The sequence below is a fragment of the Panthera onca genome, chromosome A1 (assembly GCF_046562875.1).
Source record: "Panthera onca isolate mPanOnc1 chromosome A1, mPanOnc1 haplotype 2, whole genome shotgun sequence".
Classification (NCBI taxonomy): Eukaryota; Metazoa; Chordata; class Mammalia; order Carnivora; family Felidae; genus Panthera; species Panthera onca.
In genome coordinates, this window is record NC_138339.1 from 94,852,846 (window position 1) to 94,874,048 (window position 21,203).

The 21,203-nt window shown below is 37.2% G+C and overlaps 1 protein-coding gene across 1 annotated transcript in view; it reads right to left on the reverse strand.

Annotated features, from left to right (window-relative positions):
* MSH3 (mutS homolog 3) overlaps positions 1–21,203 on the reverse strand; it is a 188,615-nt gene that overhangs the window by 11,974 nt on the left and 155,438 nt on the right. The window contains exon 21 of the mRNA XM_078448459.2: positions 2,950–3,136. Coding sequence (XP_078304585.1) covers positions 2,950–3,136 — 187 coding nt within the window. The remainder of the gene's footprint in view (positions 1–2,949; positions 3,137–21,203) is intronic.

Consider the following 21,203-nt stretch of genomic DNA (forward strand, 5'->3'; position numbering starts at 1 on the left):
TTCTCCTCACCCTAATCCCATCATTTTAAAGTTTACTTTTGTTTTGTTAGTATTAATATGGATTTGTGGATTTTTAATAAGCATTATTTTAAAGCACACATATTATGTATTCTAGAAATCCCAAAGTTCTTAAATCTTATTTTTTTTTTTTTTTTTTTTTTTAAATTTTTTTTTTCAACGTTTTGTATTTATTTTTGGGACAGAGAGAGACAGAGCATGAATGGGGGAGGGGCAGAGAGAGAGGGAGACACAGAATCGGAAACAGGCTCCAGGCTCCGAGCCATCAGCCCAGAGCCTGACGCGGGGCTCGAACTCACGGACCGCGAGATCGTGACCTGGCTGAAGTCGGACGCTTAACCGACTGCGCCACCCAGGCGCCCCCCAAAGTTCTTAAATCTTAAAAGAAGCTAACACCAAATCTTGGTCTAAATATTAGCAGAAGAGGGTAATTAAATCAAAGAACTCCAGGTCTGATTCATCTGCCAATCACCTCATTAAAAGTCAGAACATGTGTCTTCTCTCTTATAACAATTACAAAAAAACCAACCCCCCCCCCCCCCCGAAAAAACCTATTAAGGCAGGATTCCTTTGATGAACCACTCTTAAAATCTGCCCTGAAGGGTCTTCAGACCAGCTGTCTCAAGGATGTCCATTCCCTGAGCTGATAGGCATTTCTAACCAGAAGACCTAAGGGTTTGGGTCACAACACAGCTCTCCTCAAGGCCATTTTCAGCTTGCAGCCGAAACACACAGCTTCTTAATTCCTCCTCTCTGATCTCTGTTCCCAGTGTCGGCAATCAAAAGATACCATGAAAATAAGGATTTTCATCCATAAAAAGCATAGAGATTCTTGCTCCAGAAGAATCCTCTTCAATGACTTACCTCTAACATAAATTTTATCTAAAAATAACACTTTCTTCATTAATATTTAAGATGTCAAAAAACTGCTATAAAAGCAATGAGAAGAGACGTGACAAATTTAATTCTGTCATAATTTGTTCCCCAGGGTTCTTAAACGGATCTTTAAGATATTGCCAAACTGCTTTTGGTAGCTAGCCCCCAAAAGAGCCACCAAGTTCTTCACCTCCCCATGTTCACGCTTGTGAACCGCCAGCACCAGTTTGCCAGCAACGAGTGAGCCACGATGGAAGAAGGTCCTCCATCATCAGTCAGGCCTTCAGATGATGCCAGCCTTGCCTGACAACTTGACTGCAACCTCAGGAGAGACCCTGGGCCATAACCCCCCAGCTAAGCTACTCTCAAATTCCTTACTTCCAGACATCATGAGAAATAACAGATGATTATTATTGTTTTCAGGCATTTAGTCTTGGGGTAATTTGTTATATAGTCATACTAACTGATATGCAGCCATACAGCAGGAACAATGAAACTCAGAGGTGGCAAATCCACTCTGTCATAATTCATTCCTAAAGTCTCTTAAATGAAGGTTTAAAATATATTTCAAAATAAGGGGCGCCTGGGTGGCTCAGTTGGTTGAGCGACTGACTTCAGCTCAGGTCATGATCTCATACTTTGTGGGTTCAAGCCCCGCATTGGGGTCTGTGCTGATAGCTCAGAGCCTGTAGCCTGCTTCAGATTCCATGTCTCCCTCCCTCTCTCTGCTTCTTCCCTGCTTATGCCCTCTCTCAAAAATAAATAAATAAATAAACATTAAGAAAAAAAAATTTCTTTTAATGTTTCAGAAATAAATAAATAAAATGTGTTTTGGAGACAATGATAGGACTTTACTAATGTGTGATATGCAGTTTCTAAAATGATTAAAGAAACGTTCTTGAGCTCTTTTTGCAAATAAAGAATTTTTGTAAAGAAAAGTTAAAATTACTTATTTTAAAGTGGAAAACATGCCATCATTAATTATGTAATCCAACTGAATGTTCAAACAAAAAACTGAGGACCACAGAAGTTTAAAGAAAAGGGGAGTTTATTTTTGCATTATATGTTTTGCAAAGAAATAGGAATAAAAAATATGCTTGTATTGGTCATGTAAGGAAGAGAGGAAAAGATGAAGATGGAGGAAAGACACAAAAGTGTTTAAAAAGTGGAGAACAAAACAGAGATAGAAAAATCTTAGAACAGACTAGGTACAGGGCAGGTGTCAAAAGAAGACAGATAGGGAGAGACCAAAACAAACAGAGAGAGAAAGAGAGAGCAATGATAAAGGGAAGGGGTGCCTGGCTGGCTCAGTCGGTTAAGCATCCATCTCAGCTCAGGTCATGATCTTACGGTTCATGAGTTTGAGTCCTATGTTGGGCTCTGCATAGCTCAGAGCCTGCTTTGGTCTCTCTTCCCCTCTTTCTCTCCTCCTCCCCTGCTCTCTCTCTCTCTCTCAAAATAAATAAATAAACTTAAAAAAGTGGGGGGGAGAGTTTGAGGGAGATGACAGGGATAGAGAATTCAACACAAACAAAATTTCACACTGAGATGCTCAGAACTGCACTATGGAAAACACAGACATGGACTGAAGGAGTGAAGCAGAAAGATACAAAGATACGAGATCAAAGGCCTTCTCTCAAGATCCTGTAGGATATTGCTGAAAAATTTACTTCACAGGTAAAAATGTCTCTATCTCCTTTTTGTCTTCTTCAAGGATTGGGTTGCAGGTGGATGGGGGACAGGCAGGGTCTCTGCTCTTGATTTAGTTTGCCAAGGATAATAAGAAACAGTTCTGGGTGGAAGTATTGCCAAGGAGACCATTATCCTACTGACCAGATTTATTTTGCTTCAGCAAAAGAAGACACATCAAAGAATTACAGACATTATGCAGTGCTAATCTATCTAAATTCAATGTATAGTGATTTAATGGTGAATTACAGGTATAGAGTCAATTATAATAATTAAAGATAACTTTGAATATTTAGAAGCTGAGGAAGAAAAACAATTTGGATACTATGTACCATTCACATACAAAAAGGTGTACAAGATACTCACATCTTTAATAAAATGCTCCAGTGTAGCATAAGCGATGGCGATTCCATCATGGGTGCTTGTTCCTCTTCCCAATTCATCCAAGATAACCAAGGACTGGGATGTGGCCTGTCTTATTATTTCTGCTGTGTCAGTCAGTTCTTCCATAAAGGTACTCTGCCCTTTATATATATTATCTGCAGCACCCATCCTACAAATAAAATAAAAACACCTTGATTTTTCCTCTGAATTTCATTTTTAGGAAGCCAAGTATTACTTTGTGAACAATAAACATAAATGATCCCTAAGGGTCTATATACTTTGAGCCAATAATAACTGAAATCATACTAAACAAAAGAAAACATGTGTTGGATATAAAAGAGTGCCTAACATCAAATGGTACCTTCTAGAAACACTGTGTGCCTAACATTAAACTGCACCTTTTAGAAGCAGTGGGTAGAGTCTGAGGTACTGGACAGAGGTCCCCCAAAATAGGGAAACCTATGACCCTACCTTCTGAGCAGTCACTCCAAACCAGAATTTTGGTACTCACAAGGGAAAATAATGCTTCTCTGTGTTGCTGTGTTTAAATATCTATGAGTACTAGAATTAAAGACTTTTTCCTAGTATCTCAAGATTTGGTACTACAATTTGAAGTACCATGTTGAAATAATTTATCTATATAAGCTAAAACTTTTTATTAGAATCACAAATGTTTAGTAACCTCTGACACCTAATACAGGTTCCTAAAGTAGACTTCATGGAACATAGTTCTTAGGGATGTCATGAAATGGGTGCAAAAGATGTAAGAGTTTCTTTCCTGTAAGACTTCTGTGATCCTTTAATATTCTACCACACATTGTGCAGTTTCTAGAAAAGTATCTACTATTTAGCATTTGTCTAACTCTCTTAACTGTGGACACCTACCACTCCCAAGGCAACTGTGGCAATAATGGTCTACAGAACACATTTGGGAAAATGTCTATTTAGTCCAAAAGGATTCTTTAAAAAAGGTGGGGGAAGGGGGGAGAATCATTAAGCAATAGCCACTCCAGGTCATACAGTTAATAGCAAAACCTAGATTTCAGGTGTTTGACCTGCTAACCAGCTTTGTGAATTCTGGTAACTATTTTCTCAGCAAAACACCTTCATCAATGTAGTTTTGCTACAGTAGTTCACATGTCACCTACATACAGCAGCATAATGGTACCTTTTCTTGCTGGGGAAATTCATGGTGAAATCCAGCCTTACCCATCTCTGGGCTTGAGTCTTGTTCTGGGCAGGGAGAATGAAGTATAATGTTTTCCCCACAGATATGTAGAGCCTTAGGAGAACTGCTCCAGGAATCAGTGGAATTTAGAAATTAGTGGCATTTAGTTTTACTGAAAGTGTTTTAATTTTATCCATTTTAAAATCAGTAACTATAAAACATAATTTCTGAAATGTTGCTAACTTATGAGCATTTTGGCTATTTCTTCAAAGTTCAAATACTGTTATTTATCTCAATTGTCAATGTTTATTGGTATTTCTCCCCACCAAAAAGCAAGATTAAAGTTTCCTATCTCTGAAACTACTCTGAATTCTTCAGAATCATGTTTCACCCTCATTTAACATGGTTGCTTTTATTCCTGACAGGTTGCAAGCTGACAAAAAGAATAAATCTTTAACTGATAACAAAATGCTCTGATAAGGCAAATATTGGGGGGAAGGTCTTCGGTTCTCAAGAATTAGAATAACAGGCAAGCACTGAATAAGATTTTAATATAATAGTTTATGAGGTGCCTGGGTGGCTGAGTCAGTTAATCGTCTGATTTCAGGTTCGTTCATGATCTCATGGTTTGTGAGTTCAAGCCCCACAGCAGGCTCTATGCTGACAGCTCAGAGCCTGGAGCCCACTTCAGATTCTGTGTCTCCTTCTCTCTCTCTGCCCCTCCCCTGCTTCTGTCCTTTCTCCCTCAACAATAAATAAATAAACATTTAAAAAATGTAATATAATAGTTTAAGTATTACGCTTCAGTGCTTTCTAGAAACAGTATGGTTACAGAGTGGTCTGGTTAGAAATTTCATGAACCATAGGGTGCTCTTGGGAAGATATTTTTAGGCAGATACACACATACACACATAAAACATTTAGTATATGATAAGGAAGAGGTTTCAAATCAGGAAGGGAGGAAAGAATGAATGATCAGTCAATAAAAAACATGCTAGCTAACTGGTTGTTTCAGGAAAAAAAAAAAAAAAAAAAACAGGTATGCCACTACTCAAACCATATTCCAAAATAAATTTACATGAATTTAAAAGTTTAATGTAAAAAAAAAGAAACCATACCAACAGATATAGGTGAAATTTAATCTCTGGATAGGTAGGTAGGTGGCGTTATAAACTTAGCACCAAAACGTGTACAGCAAACACCACAAACTGACAAACATATTTGCAACACATATAACAAAGGGTTAATATTCCTAAAAAAAGGACTTTCATAAAGCTAAACAAAATGGTAAACATTCCAACAGAGAGATAGGCAAAGGATAAGAGTCAATTCACACATACAAAAACTAATAAAAATACATATTATGCAAATTCAAACAGGAATAAAATGCTGTCTTACATATACAATTAGCAGAGAGAGTAACAAGAATGATAACATCTACCACTGTCAAGAGTGTAAAGGATATTCTTATGTGAGACTGATAGTTGTTACAATCTCCCAAAACACAATTTAGCAACGTCTGTCAGAAGTTTTTCATGACCCATAAATTTCACTCTAGGAATTAATGCTGTGGAAATTATCACAGAGGTATGAAAAATGTGTGTACAAATATGTTTCTTAATGTTATCTAGTGAAAAACTGGAAAAAGCAAATGCCTAAGGAAAAGAGAAAGAGCAATAATACTTGGGTGGAAACTATGCAACCAGTAGAACTGGTACACTTAGAAATTAGACACTGAAAAATGGTCACAACATATGTGAAAACACTAGGTCACCAGAAAGTGTTTAGATTCGGTGGAGGGATCTGCTAGGCAAAGAGACCTACCCAACTGCTGAGCCACGTCAGTGTTTACAGCACCTGAAGCAGTGTTCCGTTCAGAGAGATGGACAGCATCCAAAATTAAAGAAAAATTTGAGGACAGTTGAAGAAAACGAATGGTAGGAAAGACGAGGGCTGAGAACAACCAACAAAACAACTACCACAAAGGAAATGAATAAAAATACAATTCAAAGAACAGAATTAAAACAAACAAAACCTCTATTTGGTAGCCTCAGAAAGATTAAGAAACCGGAGCCTTAAAATAAAACAGCCCACCAAAAAAAGGAACAGCTGGAGAACAAAAAAATCTTGTAAATTAAAAATATGATCAACTGAAAAAATTCACTGTATAGGCGGGATTAAAATTAGATACCATGGAGGACCAAGATTTTAATCTGAAAGATAAATTCAAAGAAATATCTCAGCACAGTGAATAGATCAAGGAATGAAAAATACACACAAATAATTTTAACATGGAGGCCAGTTCCTAAGGGCTTAAAGTCCACCCAATAGGAAGTACAGAAGGCAGACACAACAAAAGTAGTAATATCATAGAAGAAATTACTGCTAAACTGAAATAAGGCATGCATCTTCAAGTGGAAAGTTTCCACAAAATGCTGAATAAGATTAATAAAAGACTTAAACCTAGAAACACACTGGTAAAATTTAAGAAACGACAGGAATTTTTTAAAAATCCCGAACACTTCAGGTGTACCTGGGTGGCTCAGTCGGTTAAGCATCGGACTTTGGCTCAGGTCATGATCTCACAGTTTGTGGGTTTAAGCCCTGCATCATGCTCTGCACTGACAGCTGAGAGCCTGCAGCCTGTTTCAGATTCTGTGTCTTCCTCTCTTTCTGCCCCTCTCCTGCTTGTGCTCTCTCTCAAAAATAAATAAGTAAACATTTAAAAAAAAACAATAAAAATAAATTAAAAATCCTGAACACTTCAGAGAGACAGAGAGAGAGAGAGAGAGAGAGAGAGAGAGAGAGAAGAGAAGAGAGGAAAAACATTACTAACAAAGGGATGAAAATAAGATGCTATCAAACTCCTTACCTACAATGAATGCCAAACTAGAAGGGAACAATTCCTTTATATTTAAAATCTGAAAGTTTATATTCATTTAAACTTCCAAAACAGATATGAAGACAAAATAAAGCTTATCTTAGACTCTGAAGAACTCAGAAAAGTAGCCACCATGAGTCCTCATGAAAAAACTGCTCAAAGAGAGAGTCCTCATGCTCAAAACTGCTCAGAAGAGAAAATAGCATTCAAGAGAAAAACATGAACTATAGGGAATAACGGAAGTGAAAAAAGCTGGGAAGAAATGAGAATTTTAAAGGAGGGATGCTTAAGAGGAGCCCCTATGATAGTCTAACGCCTTAAGGATTACATACTTCTTAAGCTCTCCAGTGAATGTGGATGTAACATATACATGAATCCTAATAATACAAATGTTGATTATTGGGTCCTTCTATTTGTAAACTAGCCTATGAAAGAGAACAAGATAATTACAGCAGGGCAGATGTTGGGACCTTTTGGAAAGGTAAAAGTAAGAACAGTTTTAACAACTGGAAGGGTCTTGGATTGATAAATGATTTCTTTGTATTTGTTGCCAGAAGTTCAACAGATATTGTCTAAAGTAAATAAATCTAAAATTAGAGGGAAGAATATTTTATAGACATTGTAATGTTAACTACCAGCAGAACAAAATAAGGAACCCTCAGAGTGACTGCCTACTGCACAGGGCTAGGGTTCTGTGCCAGAGATGATGGGGAGTAGGGGGAGAGCCTTTTAGTTTTCAATTGTGTGCCCTCTGTACTGTTTGTTTTCTACCATAACAGGCATTGCTTCTACAATTACATACACACACACACACACACACACACACACACACACACACACACACGTGTATTTACTTATTTCTGAGAAAGAGAGAAAGAGAGAGTGAGGGTGGGGGAGGGTCAGAATGAGTGCTGACAGCAGCAAGCCCTATATGGGGCTCGAATTCACAATGAGATCATAACCTTAGCTGAAGTTGGACACTCAACCAACTGAGCCACCCAGGTGCCCCCGTAATTATACTTTTTAAAAAATGTTATACTATGGGGCACCTGGGTGGCTCCGTTGGGTAAGCTGAAATCAACTCTTGATTTCAGCTCAGGTCATGATCTCAGGGTTGTAGGATCGAACCCTGCATTGGGCTCCATGCCGACAGTGCAGAGCCTGCTTGGGATTCTATCTCTCTGCTTGCACACATGCATGCTTGCTCACTCTCTCTCTTTCTCTCAAAATAAATAAGTAAACTTAAAAATAATGTTATATTAGGTCATTTTTATTAAAAACTGCCTGTGCAGAATAAAATATAGAAAGTTATTACATGTTTAGAGTTATTGTCTCAGGGTGGGGGATTACTGGTCAGTTAGTGACCCTTTCTCTTCTTCTAAGCACCTAGCAAAACATCTGATACAAAACTAGAGAATAAAATATTATTGAATAAAGTCTTCTTTCCCAATTCCAGTGGATTAAGACATGTAGGAAATACTGGCCTAACATGGCTGTGTAAGTGTTCATTTCATTACTATCAATGAGGTGCCTTTAGGAATCAGTTCAAAATAAAATACAGAGTCAATAAATATAGATATATGTATATACATAAGGTCACTTAAATTTACATTTAAAGAAGCAAATCACATTTTACACAACGGAGATGTTCTGAAAGGCTGAGTTTTAGTCACTAGAGATATGTGAATTCTTATTTTAGGCCTTAGGCCTTGAACTTGAACTTTCTATATATCTGTTTCTTGGCATTAAAAAATTAACTGTCATACTGAAAAAGGAAGTTCTAGTCTATAAGATGGAGTGAAAACTTTTAAAAAGTCATGCAATTTATAAATTACGTAAGGTAGCTAAATAGGGTAGAAGAGTAATACCTTGAGTGAAGAGACCAGCACTCTTGTCCTGGCTTGGTCATTAAGTACTGTGTCATCTTAGCCAAGTTAGGTACCTTTTCTGTGTGGTCCTAGCTTCCTCATCCATAAAACGGGTAAGTTGGAATAGTAAACCTCTAAGGGCCCACCCTCTTCTTTTATTTTTCCTAAAATTTTTTTATCGTTTATTTATTTTTGAGAGAGGACAGAGCATAAGTGGGGGAGGGGCAGAGAGAGAGAGAGAGAGAGAGAGAGAGAGAGAGAGAGAGAGAGGGAGGAAGACATAGAATCTAAAAGCAGGCTCCAGGCTCTGCCTGACGTGGGGCTTGAACCCATGGACTGGACTGCAAGATCATGACCTGAGCTGAAGCCATATGGCCAACTGACTGAGCCACCCAGGTGCCCCAAACTGTTCTTACCACAGTAAAAGAATTTTTGGAAATGTATAAGAAAAACAAGGTGTCTCAAATTGGACAAGAGCTTTTTATGCAATGTTAGTTAAGAGTTCATGTTAACATGAATGACTGTAAAAGCTTGTATGTACTTTTTAAAAAAATCTTATTACTAATTGTTGAGTAAATTGCTGACAACAGCTTCACGTACATATCAACTGAGTCAGTACTATCCAAGAGGCGGCAGGACGATAATAGCTAAGTATACAAATCCCAGCTAGGACACTTCGGTTCCCCTATCTGTAAACAGTAACAACAATAGTGCCTGCTTTCCTACTTCTTATGATGGTTAGGAGAAATAAATAAGTTAATATTTATAAATTTTTAAGAAAACAAACTTACAATGGTTTCCTAACGTCTGGAAAATAAAACCCTAAATTCCTAGCATGGTTTCCAAGGCCTCTGAGTACTCTGGCCCCAAACCTGTCACCTCTCTCCAATCTCATCTCCTTTTGTCCCTAGACCCCATGTTGTCACCTTAATTCATACTTGCTCCCTGATATATGCCACATACCTTTTAAAGCAGAACAACTCTATCAAGATTTAATTCACACATCACAAAACTCACCCTTTAAAATGTATTTATAATTCAGTGGTGCTTAGTATATATTCAGAAAGTTGATATGATACACCTTTATCCCTCAATGTTTTCCCTCATTATTTCCTTAGCCTGGAATAATCTTCCCTCTTCTCTTTTCTACAAACTGACGGCCTTGTTTTCTACAAGCTACACTTACTTTTGCATTCCCCTCAAATGCTAAGCATAGTGTCTTGGACCAGGATCTTCAATACATCCTGTACATGAACTGACTCAGTCATGTTCAACTGCTAAAATTATTTGTTCCGAGGCTTGTAACACAACTTACCCAGCCAAAATGACTCAAGAGTAAACAAATTATGTGAATGTCTAAACTTCAAGTTAAAAAAGAGAAGTGCTGACTAACCATTTGTGGGAGAAGTCTCAAGGAGTGAAAGGATTTAAAACATCTGTTTTCCTTTGTGCTTCAGTATAAATTAGGGTTATCTTTGCACATTGTCACGGAGTTTATTCTAACATCACAATGTACAACTTCTAAGGAGCATAAGTGTTTAAAGGACATAAAAAATTAACTTCTAATATTTTCATGGAATGTTTATTACAATTATATGGTACCCAGTAATTAAAAATTAGCACACAATCTTGATAGTATTCACTTGTATTTTCCACTCAATTTTAAAACACTGCATTTAAAACAGTAACTCCAGGGGCACCTGGGTGGCTCAGTCAGCTGAGCATCTGACTTCGGCTCATGTCATGATCTCAAAATTCGTGAGTTTGAGCCCCACGTTGAGCTTATTGCTGTCAGCACAGAGCCCACTTTGGATCCTCTGTCCCACTATCTGCCCCTCCCCCCCCAAATAAAATATTTAAAAATTAATAAATACAAGAGTAAGTCCAAATTTTACTGTTCATTATAACCTATATAATGTACAAATGCTTAAGCTATGCTAAATTTTTAGTGGTAAAGTCAAGCCATGCTGGTGAAGATTAATTTTTTAAAATGTTATTTACTTTGTGTTTATCCAAACTACCCTTTACCCTTGCTAAGGTCTTCAGGGCCTTTCTAACTGACAAAACTAACAGATCACCCATTCTCCATCCTGACCCTCTCAGATTTTATCACTGATGACCACAAATTGTTCTCTATTGACCTTAGCATCAGGGCCCAGATAACCTCTCAGTCACCTTTTATCAAAAGCCTTTGCTCTCACTGAATCTGTCCTATGGGACCAGTCTGACTAGAAGGGCTGTACACACCAAAATAAGATTGGTACAGACAGATTTACTCTCCTTTCCACTAATGTTTTTTTCTTATGTTCACATTCCCTACAGAGAACTGGGCCACTTCTTTCTCCAATGGTCCCTTCCACTTTGACAGAAGGGGAAGAGCCTGTATGATAGCAAAGCATTTCCTATCAGCAAGCCAAAAGAGTCAAAAAAGTCGTGCTGCTGGCCAAATTGGTAGTAATCATTTTACACCGCCATTTAACACATGAGGGAAAACACTTCGGATATCAAGTGACTTTCCCAAGGTGACATAGTGAATTTGTGACAGAGAAGAAAAAAATACACAGGCCTTCAGGTTTCTGGCTTGGAGCTGAATTACCCAGCGTGCCTCATGGTATTTCTGTCCTTAAGGAGAGGAGATCAGATTTCAGGGGCTCTTAGATGTATTTTTATTATGCAACAGTCCTAACTCTACTGTTAGGCCAGTGATTTTCAAATATCTTTTTATCCATTAAATCCCTAGCTCAAATTAAATTTCACAAAGAAACTCACTACAGATTAGATAAAAGGAGTGCTGATTTGGTCAAGACACAGCACTATTAGGCCATCTTTCCTCATCCAGAGGGGGCTCTGGGGGACTCTAAACACCCTGTACAACAGTTTGAAAGTCACTGCCTTAGGAGGCAACAAATTGTCTATTACAATTCTATTTTTCCTCAGCACATGATGATCAAGTAACAATGCTGCCCAGCAGACACTGAAGAAATGCCAGCTTGTTAACCAGTAACTGAGGCTACCACGCAAAGTGTACGTTTAAAACTATGGGGAAGGTTTACTGATAAAAATATTTTCTGCTAACTTTCTTTAAGAAATACCATTTATTTTTCCAATAAATTTCAGCAGTATAATGACTTTATATAATTCTTATGGACACAGAATTTTATAACTAAACACACTTTCCTTTTCATCGTGATTACTAATAACTGAATAACACCTTATAATAACAAATAACAACTCGCACTTTATATTATGTTTCTATACTCATTTTCTCTTGGTTCCAGTGTCTTTAGATACCATTCTATCTCTTATTATCCTGCTATATTGTATATATCCCAGTAAATTACCAAAAATACACTTTTGAAGATAGTATAAATTAAAGAAGTTTTTATAATGTTTTTTTTTTTTTTTTTTTTTTTTAAATTTTTTTTTCAACGTTTATTTATTTTTGGGACAGAGAGAGACAGAGCATGAACGGGGGAGGGACAGAGAGAGAGGGAGACACAGAATCAGAAACAGGCTCCAGGCTCTGAGCCATCAGCCCAGAGCCCGACGCGGGGCTCGAACTCACGGACCGTGAGATCGTGACCTGGCTGAAGTCGGACGCTTAACCGACTGCGCCACCCAGGCGCCCCTATAATGTTTTATTAATTCAACAAGCATTTCACAAAACATAATACTGGATAATGATTCTGAAATTCTCCAAATGTTAAAATATGTTAGAGATTTAAGGAATTCTAGAACATGCAATTAGTATAATTCTGTCTATATATTCAAAGTAGTAAAAAATGGAAAACACATTCTTTAGACTTCATCTTAGAGTTATTTTGCTCCAAGTACATAGGTTACAGTTATGTGATTAAGAAAAAAAATCACTCTGATATTTTTAGGAGTGGCTGCTGACTAATCTTTCTAATCCCCTACTCCCTCCTCGCCTATTACCCTTATATAGGTCAACAAAGCTTAATAAAGCATTAATGGAGAAAAGAAATTAATACTTTTTTGAATCAGTTTCTAAAATAAAGAACACTTACATGAAAATTTGAACAAGAGTTTGTTTTTATGAGATCTTGATATTTTGAGATAACATTCTAGATGTTTTTCAATGGTAGCTAATGGGCTGGACCTCTGTCCCCTCAAATCACAATTTCTGGGTCTTACACAAGGAAAATGCTAGCATAAGGGAGAAGTACTGCAATAAACAAAGAAAAAGAATTTTTCATATTGAATGATCAGTACTAGAGCTTAAATATCAAAATTATTACATAGAGGCAACAATTACTATATTGCATTAGGACTTTTTGACACATTTGAGTGCTTTCAAGATTGTGGTTATATGCATGCGTGCGCACACACACACACACACACACACACACACACACAACCAGTTGACATTTTTCAGGTATACAAGTCAGTGGCATTAAGCACATTCGAATGTTGTGCAGCCATCACCACTATCCGTTACCAGATCCTTTTCAATACCCCAAAACAGAAATTCTATACTCATTAAAAAACAAACTCCCTATGCTCTCCTTCCCATGAGGCCTGTGGTAATCTCTATTCTACCTTTTGTCCCTATGAGTTTGCCTATTCCAGCTTCCTCATGTAAGGGGAATACCTTACTTGTGTTCTAAGTGCTCTACAGAGGAGGACTTTTACGTTAGCTTATTTTGCCTTCTTTTTGAAATTGAAGATGTTCCTCTTTACTTCACTTTGCTAAAGAGTTAACAGAATTCTGTACTGTCTACATGTCTAAGCTTTTATTTTTTCCATATTTTGCAAATTTATAAAAGGGAAATAATCTCCTAAATAACAAAGTATTCTAACTTTTGAGAAGGGCAGTATAAGAAGTAGAAATAAAAAAATACAGTCCAAGGAAAAAGCTACAAAAAGATACCAATTATTACAAGATGTATAGATATTGCGTAGTTCTTAAAAGTCATAAAAATATGAAGAAGCAGATCTGTGTTACATTTAAACATAAACATTAACCCAGAAATGGAATGAAATCACAAATGCTTTATCACTACATGGATTCATTTTAAGAGTCTGGAAAGCCATATACCTAAACAACAATGATTTCGACACAGTAGAATTACAGGTGATTTAAATTTCTAATTTTTGAGCTTTTCTATATTTATATTTTGCACAACAAACAAGCTTTACAGTGCAATTAGAAAACAAATTTTATTTTTAAAAATCACAAATGATAATGATAAATACTTTACTGTATCATTATGTTGAGACAAGGCAAAAAGATGGTAATTACCAGGTTAAAAAACCAGCTTTCTTTTAGCAATCACTTTATTAGCAACAATGAAATTATTATAAAAGAAGAAAATTTAATATAATTGTTTCTACTAACAGTTGCAATCAGTTCACATTATAGTATTTAAAATTAATTTATACAAGTTGTAACACTGAACTGCAAATATAGCCAAACAAAGAACACTGCAGCAATCTTTCGATTTCAATGGAAACATTGCTGAGAATCGAGATGGCAATCCAGGAAAATGCCAAACTTGTGTTGGTTCTCAGGAAACCACGTTCACTGAAAACATCTACAAACACATGCAGGCCACTTAGGAAGGGCACAGGCATTTTCCTATCAAAGAGACCCCAGGAAGTGCTCACTGGACAAATTACTCTCTAACACATCTTCAAGTCTTGGGAAAGTCCCAAGAATTTCAGAGCAAAATAATTAACAGAGAAACTGTTATTTCCCAACTGTAACCATATCTGTGAAAGCCACAAATGATTAAGGCCATAAAAAGAAAGGTAAGATTCATCAGTCATCATGGTAAGATTAATCAGATTAATTAATAAGATTAATAAAGGGGAACCTGACACAACCAAAGGATGCCCCCTTATAATTAAATACACATTAAGAACTCAGGCAAATCACCATCTCTCGGATTCTGCTGTCCCTTCTGTAAACTGAACAATGGCTCCTAAATCTGGATATGTTTTAGAGTCACTTGCAGAGGTTCTTAAGTATGGACAGACTCTGTCTAAGAGCCCCCTCATCATACCAATTAATTACAGCACTATCTCCAGGAGATCTGCCTTCAGGAGAACTGCCTGGGATATGGATTTCAAACCAACCAAATCCTCAGGTGACTCTGAAGTATTAAATTCATACGACCACTTCCTAGCAAAAAGATGAAGTGAGGCATCTCCTGTTTGCCAAACACAGCTGCGGGAACTAAATAAACCACAGAGATACTCACAGGCAACACTTTTGATGCCAATAGAATTCATAACAGCCTACTCATTTAGGCTGTTATCATTTATCGTGTGATTTTTAATGCTAGTATTTACTAGCAACTAGAAGACATGCACTGATTCAAGGGGTTTTCTTTCTGTTTAAGGAGGACAGACAGACACACACACACACACATTAGGATATATATACATGTTAAATATCTATTAAATATACATAAATATACATTATATACATATTTAATAGAGTGCAAGTACTCCACAGTAGGTGCTCAATCAATATTCGTGGACTTAAACTCGACTGGACAAACAAATCAGTTATCATCCTCACAAATGCAAATACCTGAAATAAGTTAAGCATTCAAACGCCTATTACACTCTAATTCTCTCTCAAAATAAACACACTGGTGAGTACACAGCATTCCTGAACTGAGGGGCCATAAGAGGGTTTACATGGGTAGCATGGCATGCAACTTATTAACCAAGGACCACTTAATGTAAATATCCCTTTCTACCAACATTTAATTTAAGTGACATAAATGGCAATAAATTATGCTGAGAGAAGCCAAGTGTTTTGCTTTTTTTTTTTCAAGACAGACTTAATAATTCATTGCTTTTCTAAAACTTAATTACTGAGTCTAAAAAGGTGAATAAGGTTTAAGCCTACATTTATCAGGATAACAAACAAGAGATCTTATTCCAGGGATGCACTCAAAGATGTTAATGATCCTTAGAAATAAGTGTCTAGAAATATTTCACTGATAAATATATATACAAACACTAATACATAAATACTAATTAGAGCCAAGTGTATATGTTTGCTAAAATTCCACCTTTTTTTTTAATATGAAATTTATTGTCAAATTGGTTCCATACAAAACCCTGTGCTCATCCCAACAGGTGCCCTCCTCAATGCCCATCACCCACCCTCCCCTCCCTCCCACTCCCCATCAACCCTCAGTTTATTCTCAGTTTTTAAGAGTCTCTTATGGTTTGCCTCCCTCCCTCTCTAACTTTTTTTTTTTCCTTCCCCTCCCCCATGGTCTTCTGTTAAGTTTCTCAGGATATACATAAGAGTGAAAACATACAGTATCTGTCTTTCTCTGTATGACTTATTTCACTTAGCATAACACTCTCCAGTTCCATCCATATTGTTACAAAAGGCTATATTTCATTCTTTCTCATTGCCACGTGGTATTCCATTGTGTATATAAACCACAATTTCTTTATCCATTCATCAGTTGATGAACAAATCAGGAGACATAGATGCTGGAGAGGATGTGGAGAAACAGGAACCCACTTGCACTGTTGGTGGGAATGCAAATGGTGCAGCCGTTCTGGAAAACAGTGTGGAGAGGTTCCTCAAAAAATTAAAAATAGACCTACCCTATGACCCAGCAACAGCACTGCTAGGAATTTACCCAAGGGATACAGGAGCGCTGATGCATAGGGGCACTTGTACCCCAATGTTTATAGCAGCACTTACAACAATAGCCAAATTATGGAAAGAGCCCAAAATTTGACTTTTAAAAGTAATGTTCTTAGGGAAAGGATTATACAAGATTACAACATTCAGAAAAAATATTCCTAAAGCATCCTGTCTGTTTGCAGCTTTTCAAAAATTTATTTATTCTTCTCATGGCACAGTGCACAGCACACAGTAGGCATTCGATGAGTATTTATGCAATTAATGAATTTAAACCCAGTGCTGTAAATGTTCAATCATTAATATGAAAATAACCAATTTAAAGATAAAATTTGGAGACAAATTTTATGCATATGTCTCACTCTGCTAGACTTCCAATATTTCTTACATTGAGTACAAAAAAAATTTGAAGTGATTTACAATAACAACATATTTATGGTGGAAGAATTACAATGAATATGAAACTAAGATTTTAAGCCATACAGTAGGTCCTCACATTTGAGACAGCATATTTGTGCATGAGCTCTGAAAATGCTAATTTTGCGGTCTCATCCTTGCAATTCCAATTTAATAGGTCTCTGATACAGGGCTTAGAAAGTTTTAAACATTAATCATAAACAAGCATCTCTATGGTTCTCATGCAGCTGTTATAAGAACCATGTTAGAGAAATACTCCCATGCAAGAAGAGAAGGGGGAAAATTAAACCAAATTTGTTTCTGCACCTGAGCCTTGAATTTAGCTCTTGCTTTCTTGGCAGGCAAGACAAAAAGGAATTAAAGAGGAAGCAGCCATTGGCTGATGACAGGAGGCCTGGCAGTTTGTCAGAGAAGGCCAATAAATCGCTTCAAGTCTTTTTGTAAACAGGCACAGCATGCACATGGAGGGAAAACAATTTCCTAGCATGAACAAAAAATGACTTATCAGATGGCACTCCACGTAAAGGTCAGTAAATAAAAATGAAAATTTCCTTATGAGCAATTCTGGAGACTATATAGAAACATCATCAAATGGGTATGTCTACTTTAATTTTAAAGCACGAGTACAAACTTTTACCCACGGCCAGCAGGATTCTAAACTGCTCCAGCCCCCTTGAAGAACAAGAAAGATGCACATTCCTTACACTCCACAGTCCCACTCCTAAATGATAGCCTCAATTCAGAAAACTCGTTCATATGCACCAGAAAACACATGTAAGACAAGTATCAGTATTGTTTGCATTTGCAACAAATTTGAATCATGTTAAATACCAATCAAGGAAAATGGATAAACTGGTAGATGCATACAATAGAATACCATAATTATAGAAAAATGAGTAAACTAGAATTATACATATCCATATGGGTGAATTTCATAAATATAACATGGGAGGGGGAAGCCAAGTGCAAAAGAATATACAGTGTGGTGTGATACGTAGAAAGTGTTCCTCAAAAAACATACCCAGGGAGTAAAAATATAGAGAAATGCATGGGATGAAAACTAGTCAAGAAAGGTAGTTCCAGGGCACGTGGGTGATTCAGTTGGTTAAGGGCCCAACTCTTGATTTTGGCTCAGGTTCAAGGTCTGAACCTCTCTGCCCCTCCCCCGCTCTCTTTTTCTCTCAAATTAAATAAACATTAAAAAAGCATGTGCTCTCTTTTTCTCTCAAATTAAATAAACATTAAAAAAAAGACAAAAGGGCAGTTCCTCTAGATGGGGTGGAGGGGAAAAGAATCAGGGAGGATTACGGGTTCAATAGTATTGGCAAAATGTTCTATTACTTCTAGGGTGGTATTTACCTATGGGACTGTCCTATGTCTGAAGTATTTCACAATAAATGAATGAAAACTGTAACGGCATAATATTAGACCATATTCTAGTAAGGATCTAGGATATAAATGAATGTGGTCCATGCAGACTCCTTTCAATTATAACAGGAAAGAGAATAAGAACAGAAGAAAAGACAGGGAACAGGGTCCTTACACTAAAGCAGTGCATCCCAGATGGAGGTCTCTGAGGTTAAAGAAACAAGGAATCTCTGCACAGCAGATCCAGTGCAGCCATTAAAACATGCAAGACTGGGGCACCTGGGTGGCTCAGTAGGTTGAGTGTCCAACTCCTAATTTTGGCTCAGGTAATGATCTCACAGTTTGTGAGTTTGAGTGCCACATAGGGCTCTGTGCTAACAGCGTGCAGCCTGTTCTCTCTCTGCCTCTCCCATTTGCGTGTGCTCTTTGTCTCTTAAAATAAATAAACAAACATTAAAAAAAATAAACATGCGAGGGGTACCTGAGTGGCTCAGTCGGTTAAGTGTCTGTCTTCAGGTCAGGTCATGATCTCATAGTTCGTGGGTTCAAGCCCACCATCAGGCTCTGTGCTGACAGCTCAGAGCCTAGAGCCTGCTTCGGATGCTGTGTCTCCCTCTTTGCCCCTCCCCTCCCTTTCTCTCTCTCTCTTTCTCAAAAAATAAATAAAACATTAAAAAAAACATGTGAGAGTAATCTGCATGAAGTGATAGAGAAATATGTCTCCCACATATTAGGAAATTAAAGCAAGCTGCATAGCATAATGTTTAATATAATACCATTTATATAAGAGAAGATTTATGTATACCTGTAAATTGGTGGAAAATTATACAAAGAATCATCAATAGTTGTTGACCTGGGGAGAAGGTAAAAGTTAGTTTATACCCTATCATACTGTTCAATTGTTTTCATAATAGGATCTATTATTTTTATAATTAAACAACTGAGCTCTCCAGCAAGGGCAGTGGAAATGCTTCTTGGCTGCACTCCAAAGTTGTCTGGACACTTACAAAAGTGTCAACTTCCAGACCCCAGTCCAACTTAGAACTACTGAGTTTAGGGTCCAAGTATCAGTATTTTTTAAAGCTCCATTGAAAAAAAGTCCAATGTACATTAAGGGTTAAAACTCACTGTTTCTAGATGTTCCGTGTGCAAATGATAATATGTGTGTTATGAAAATTAAAGACACCAATCTTCTATATTGATCCAGACAAGAAAACCATCACTAAAGGAGGAAGGAAAAAGGTTACATACAGGCTGGGTTAGAAACTTTTTGGAAAAGTAAGCTCTGATATGCTGAAGTACCTGGGAATGTTCAGGCTTAGAAGTCCAAATGCCATGCTACTGAGTAGGGAAGAGAAATTTGCCCTGGAAAAAAGTGTTCTCAGACAGTGAACATATAAGCATTTCACAAGACTCCTATAAAACATCTTATTTTGACTGATACTGCCTTTAATCTGAGGTTGTATCTCTCTTACGTTTATTTTAGAATTTTAAAAATATTAATAAGCAGAAGAAAAGAACATTCACCACAATCCCATCTCCCTCATGATACTTGGGAATATAGCCTTCTATTTAGATGATTTTCTCTGCATATATTTACATATATAATTTCTCCTACAAAAGTGGAATCAAACAGAATGCCAGGTTTTGTAACCAGCTCTTTTTTGTTATTGTAACAAGAATATTCTTTCTTTCATGTAATACTACCTCTGGATGGGCCCACCAGTACCAGGTAATGGTAAAATGTATTCCCAAGTAGCTGAAAAAAATGGGTGTGTTTAAGGAAGTTAATTCAGAATGAAAACCACTATACTGAAACAATGACTTTGGTGTTCGCAAGGTTTACAGCTTAGTTTCTCCCTTATGCAGTGACTAGTAACCAGTCCAGCTCCTCAAGGCTGCTCCTGGCTCACAAGATAAAGGCATGCTATCATGGCAGCAGCATGGAGGAAAAAGCTCACGGTCCATGTGAGTACCTTCTAGGTCAGCCACTAGCTGGTCTTTTCACTAAAAATTGTTGTCTAACAAAATACACAGGTTTTTTAAAGCTGTTTTCTTAAGCAATTCATTTGTTTTTCTAGGTACTATGAACTATTTTAACTGAACAAGTTTACCTTCATGGAAACCTTTGAGACAAATCTATAGCTTCCCCACAGCAGTGTTGGTCATTATGTGATAAATATTGTAAGCTTCATTTCTGGCTCCATCTTAAGCCCTTACCCTCATTTTTACTCACGCTATTTGGAATCTTCTGTAAACTGACTTAACTACTTTCTGGAAGATGGCAGGATAAATATTAATGAACGAGCAAGCAAATAAATACACATATACAAACACCTCTCAAGCACTGCATGATCTTACAGCAATGGAATGCCTTGTGCCTCCATGGATTGTCCTTATCACACCTGAGTTTCTTGAGGGCAGGTAACGTGGTCTCATTCGGCTTTGTATCCCTAAGGCCTAGCATAAAACTCAGGTACACTGTAAGGTTTTAAGAAAAATGCGTGTTTAGTACACTGGAGTTTTGATCTTGTTATTGAGCCAGTGTCTCCTAACAGTCTATAGTTTCTGCTTAAGACACGGAAATTTAATGGCGATCTTATCACGCAGCCTCCTAGTTGTGCTGCATGTTACAAGTTAAGATCACTTCTGAAAACAGATCCCCTTCCTGAATTTCTTAGGGTCACTGACAAACACCACCATTCACTTCTCTTGGTCACCGAGGTTTGATGCCTCCTTGTCTCTAGTTCTTTATCTATCACTCTTCATCCACTGTAGTTACCAAAGCCTGTCAGTTCTAACCCTGTAACATCTCTCCTCTGTCCCTTGTCCACTTCCATTTCTGTCAGTCTAATTAAGATGCTCAGGATCTCCCCAAGAATAACTGCATTA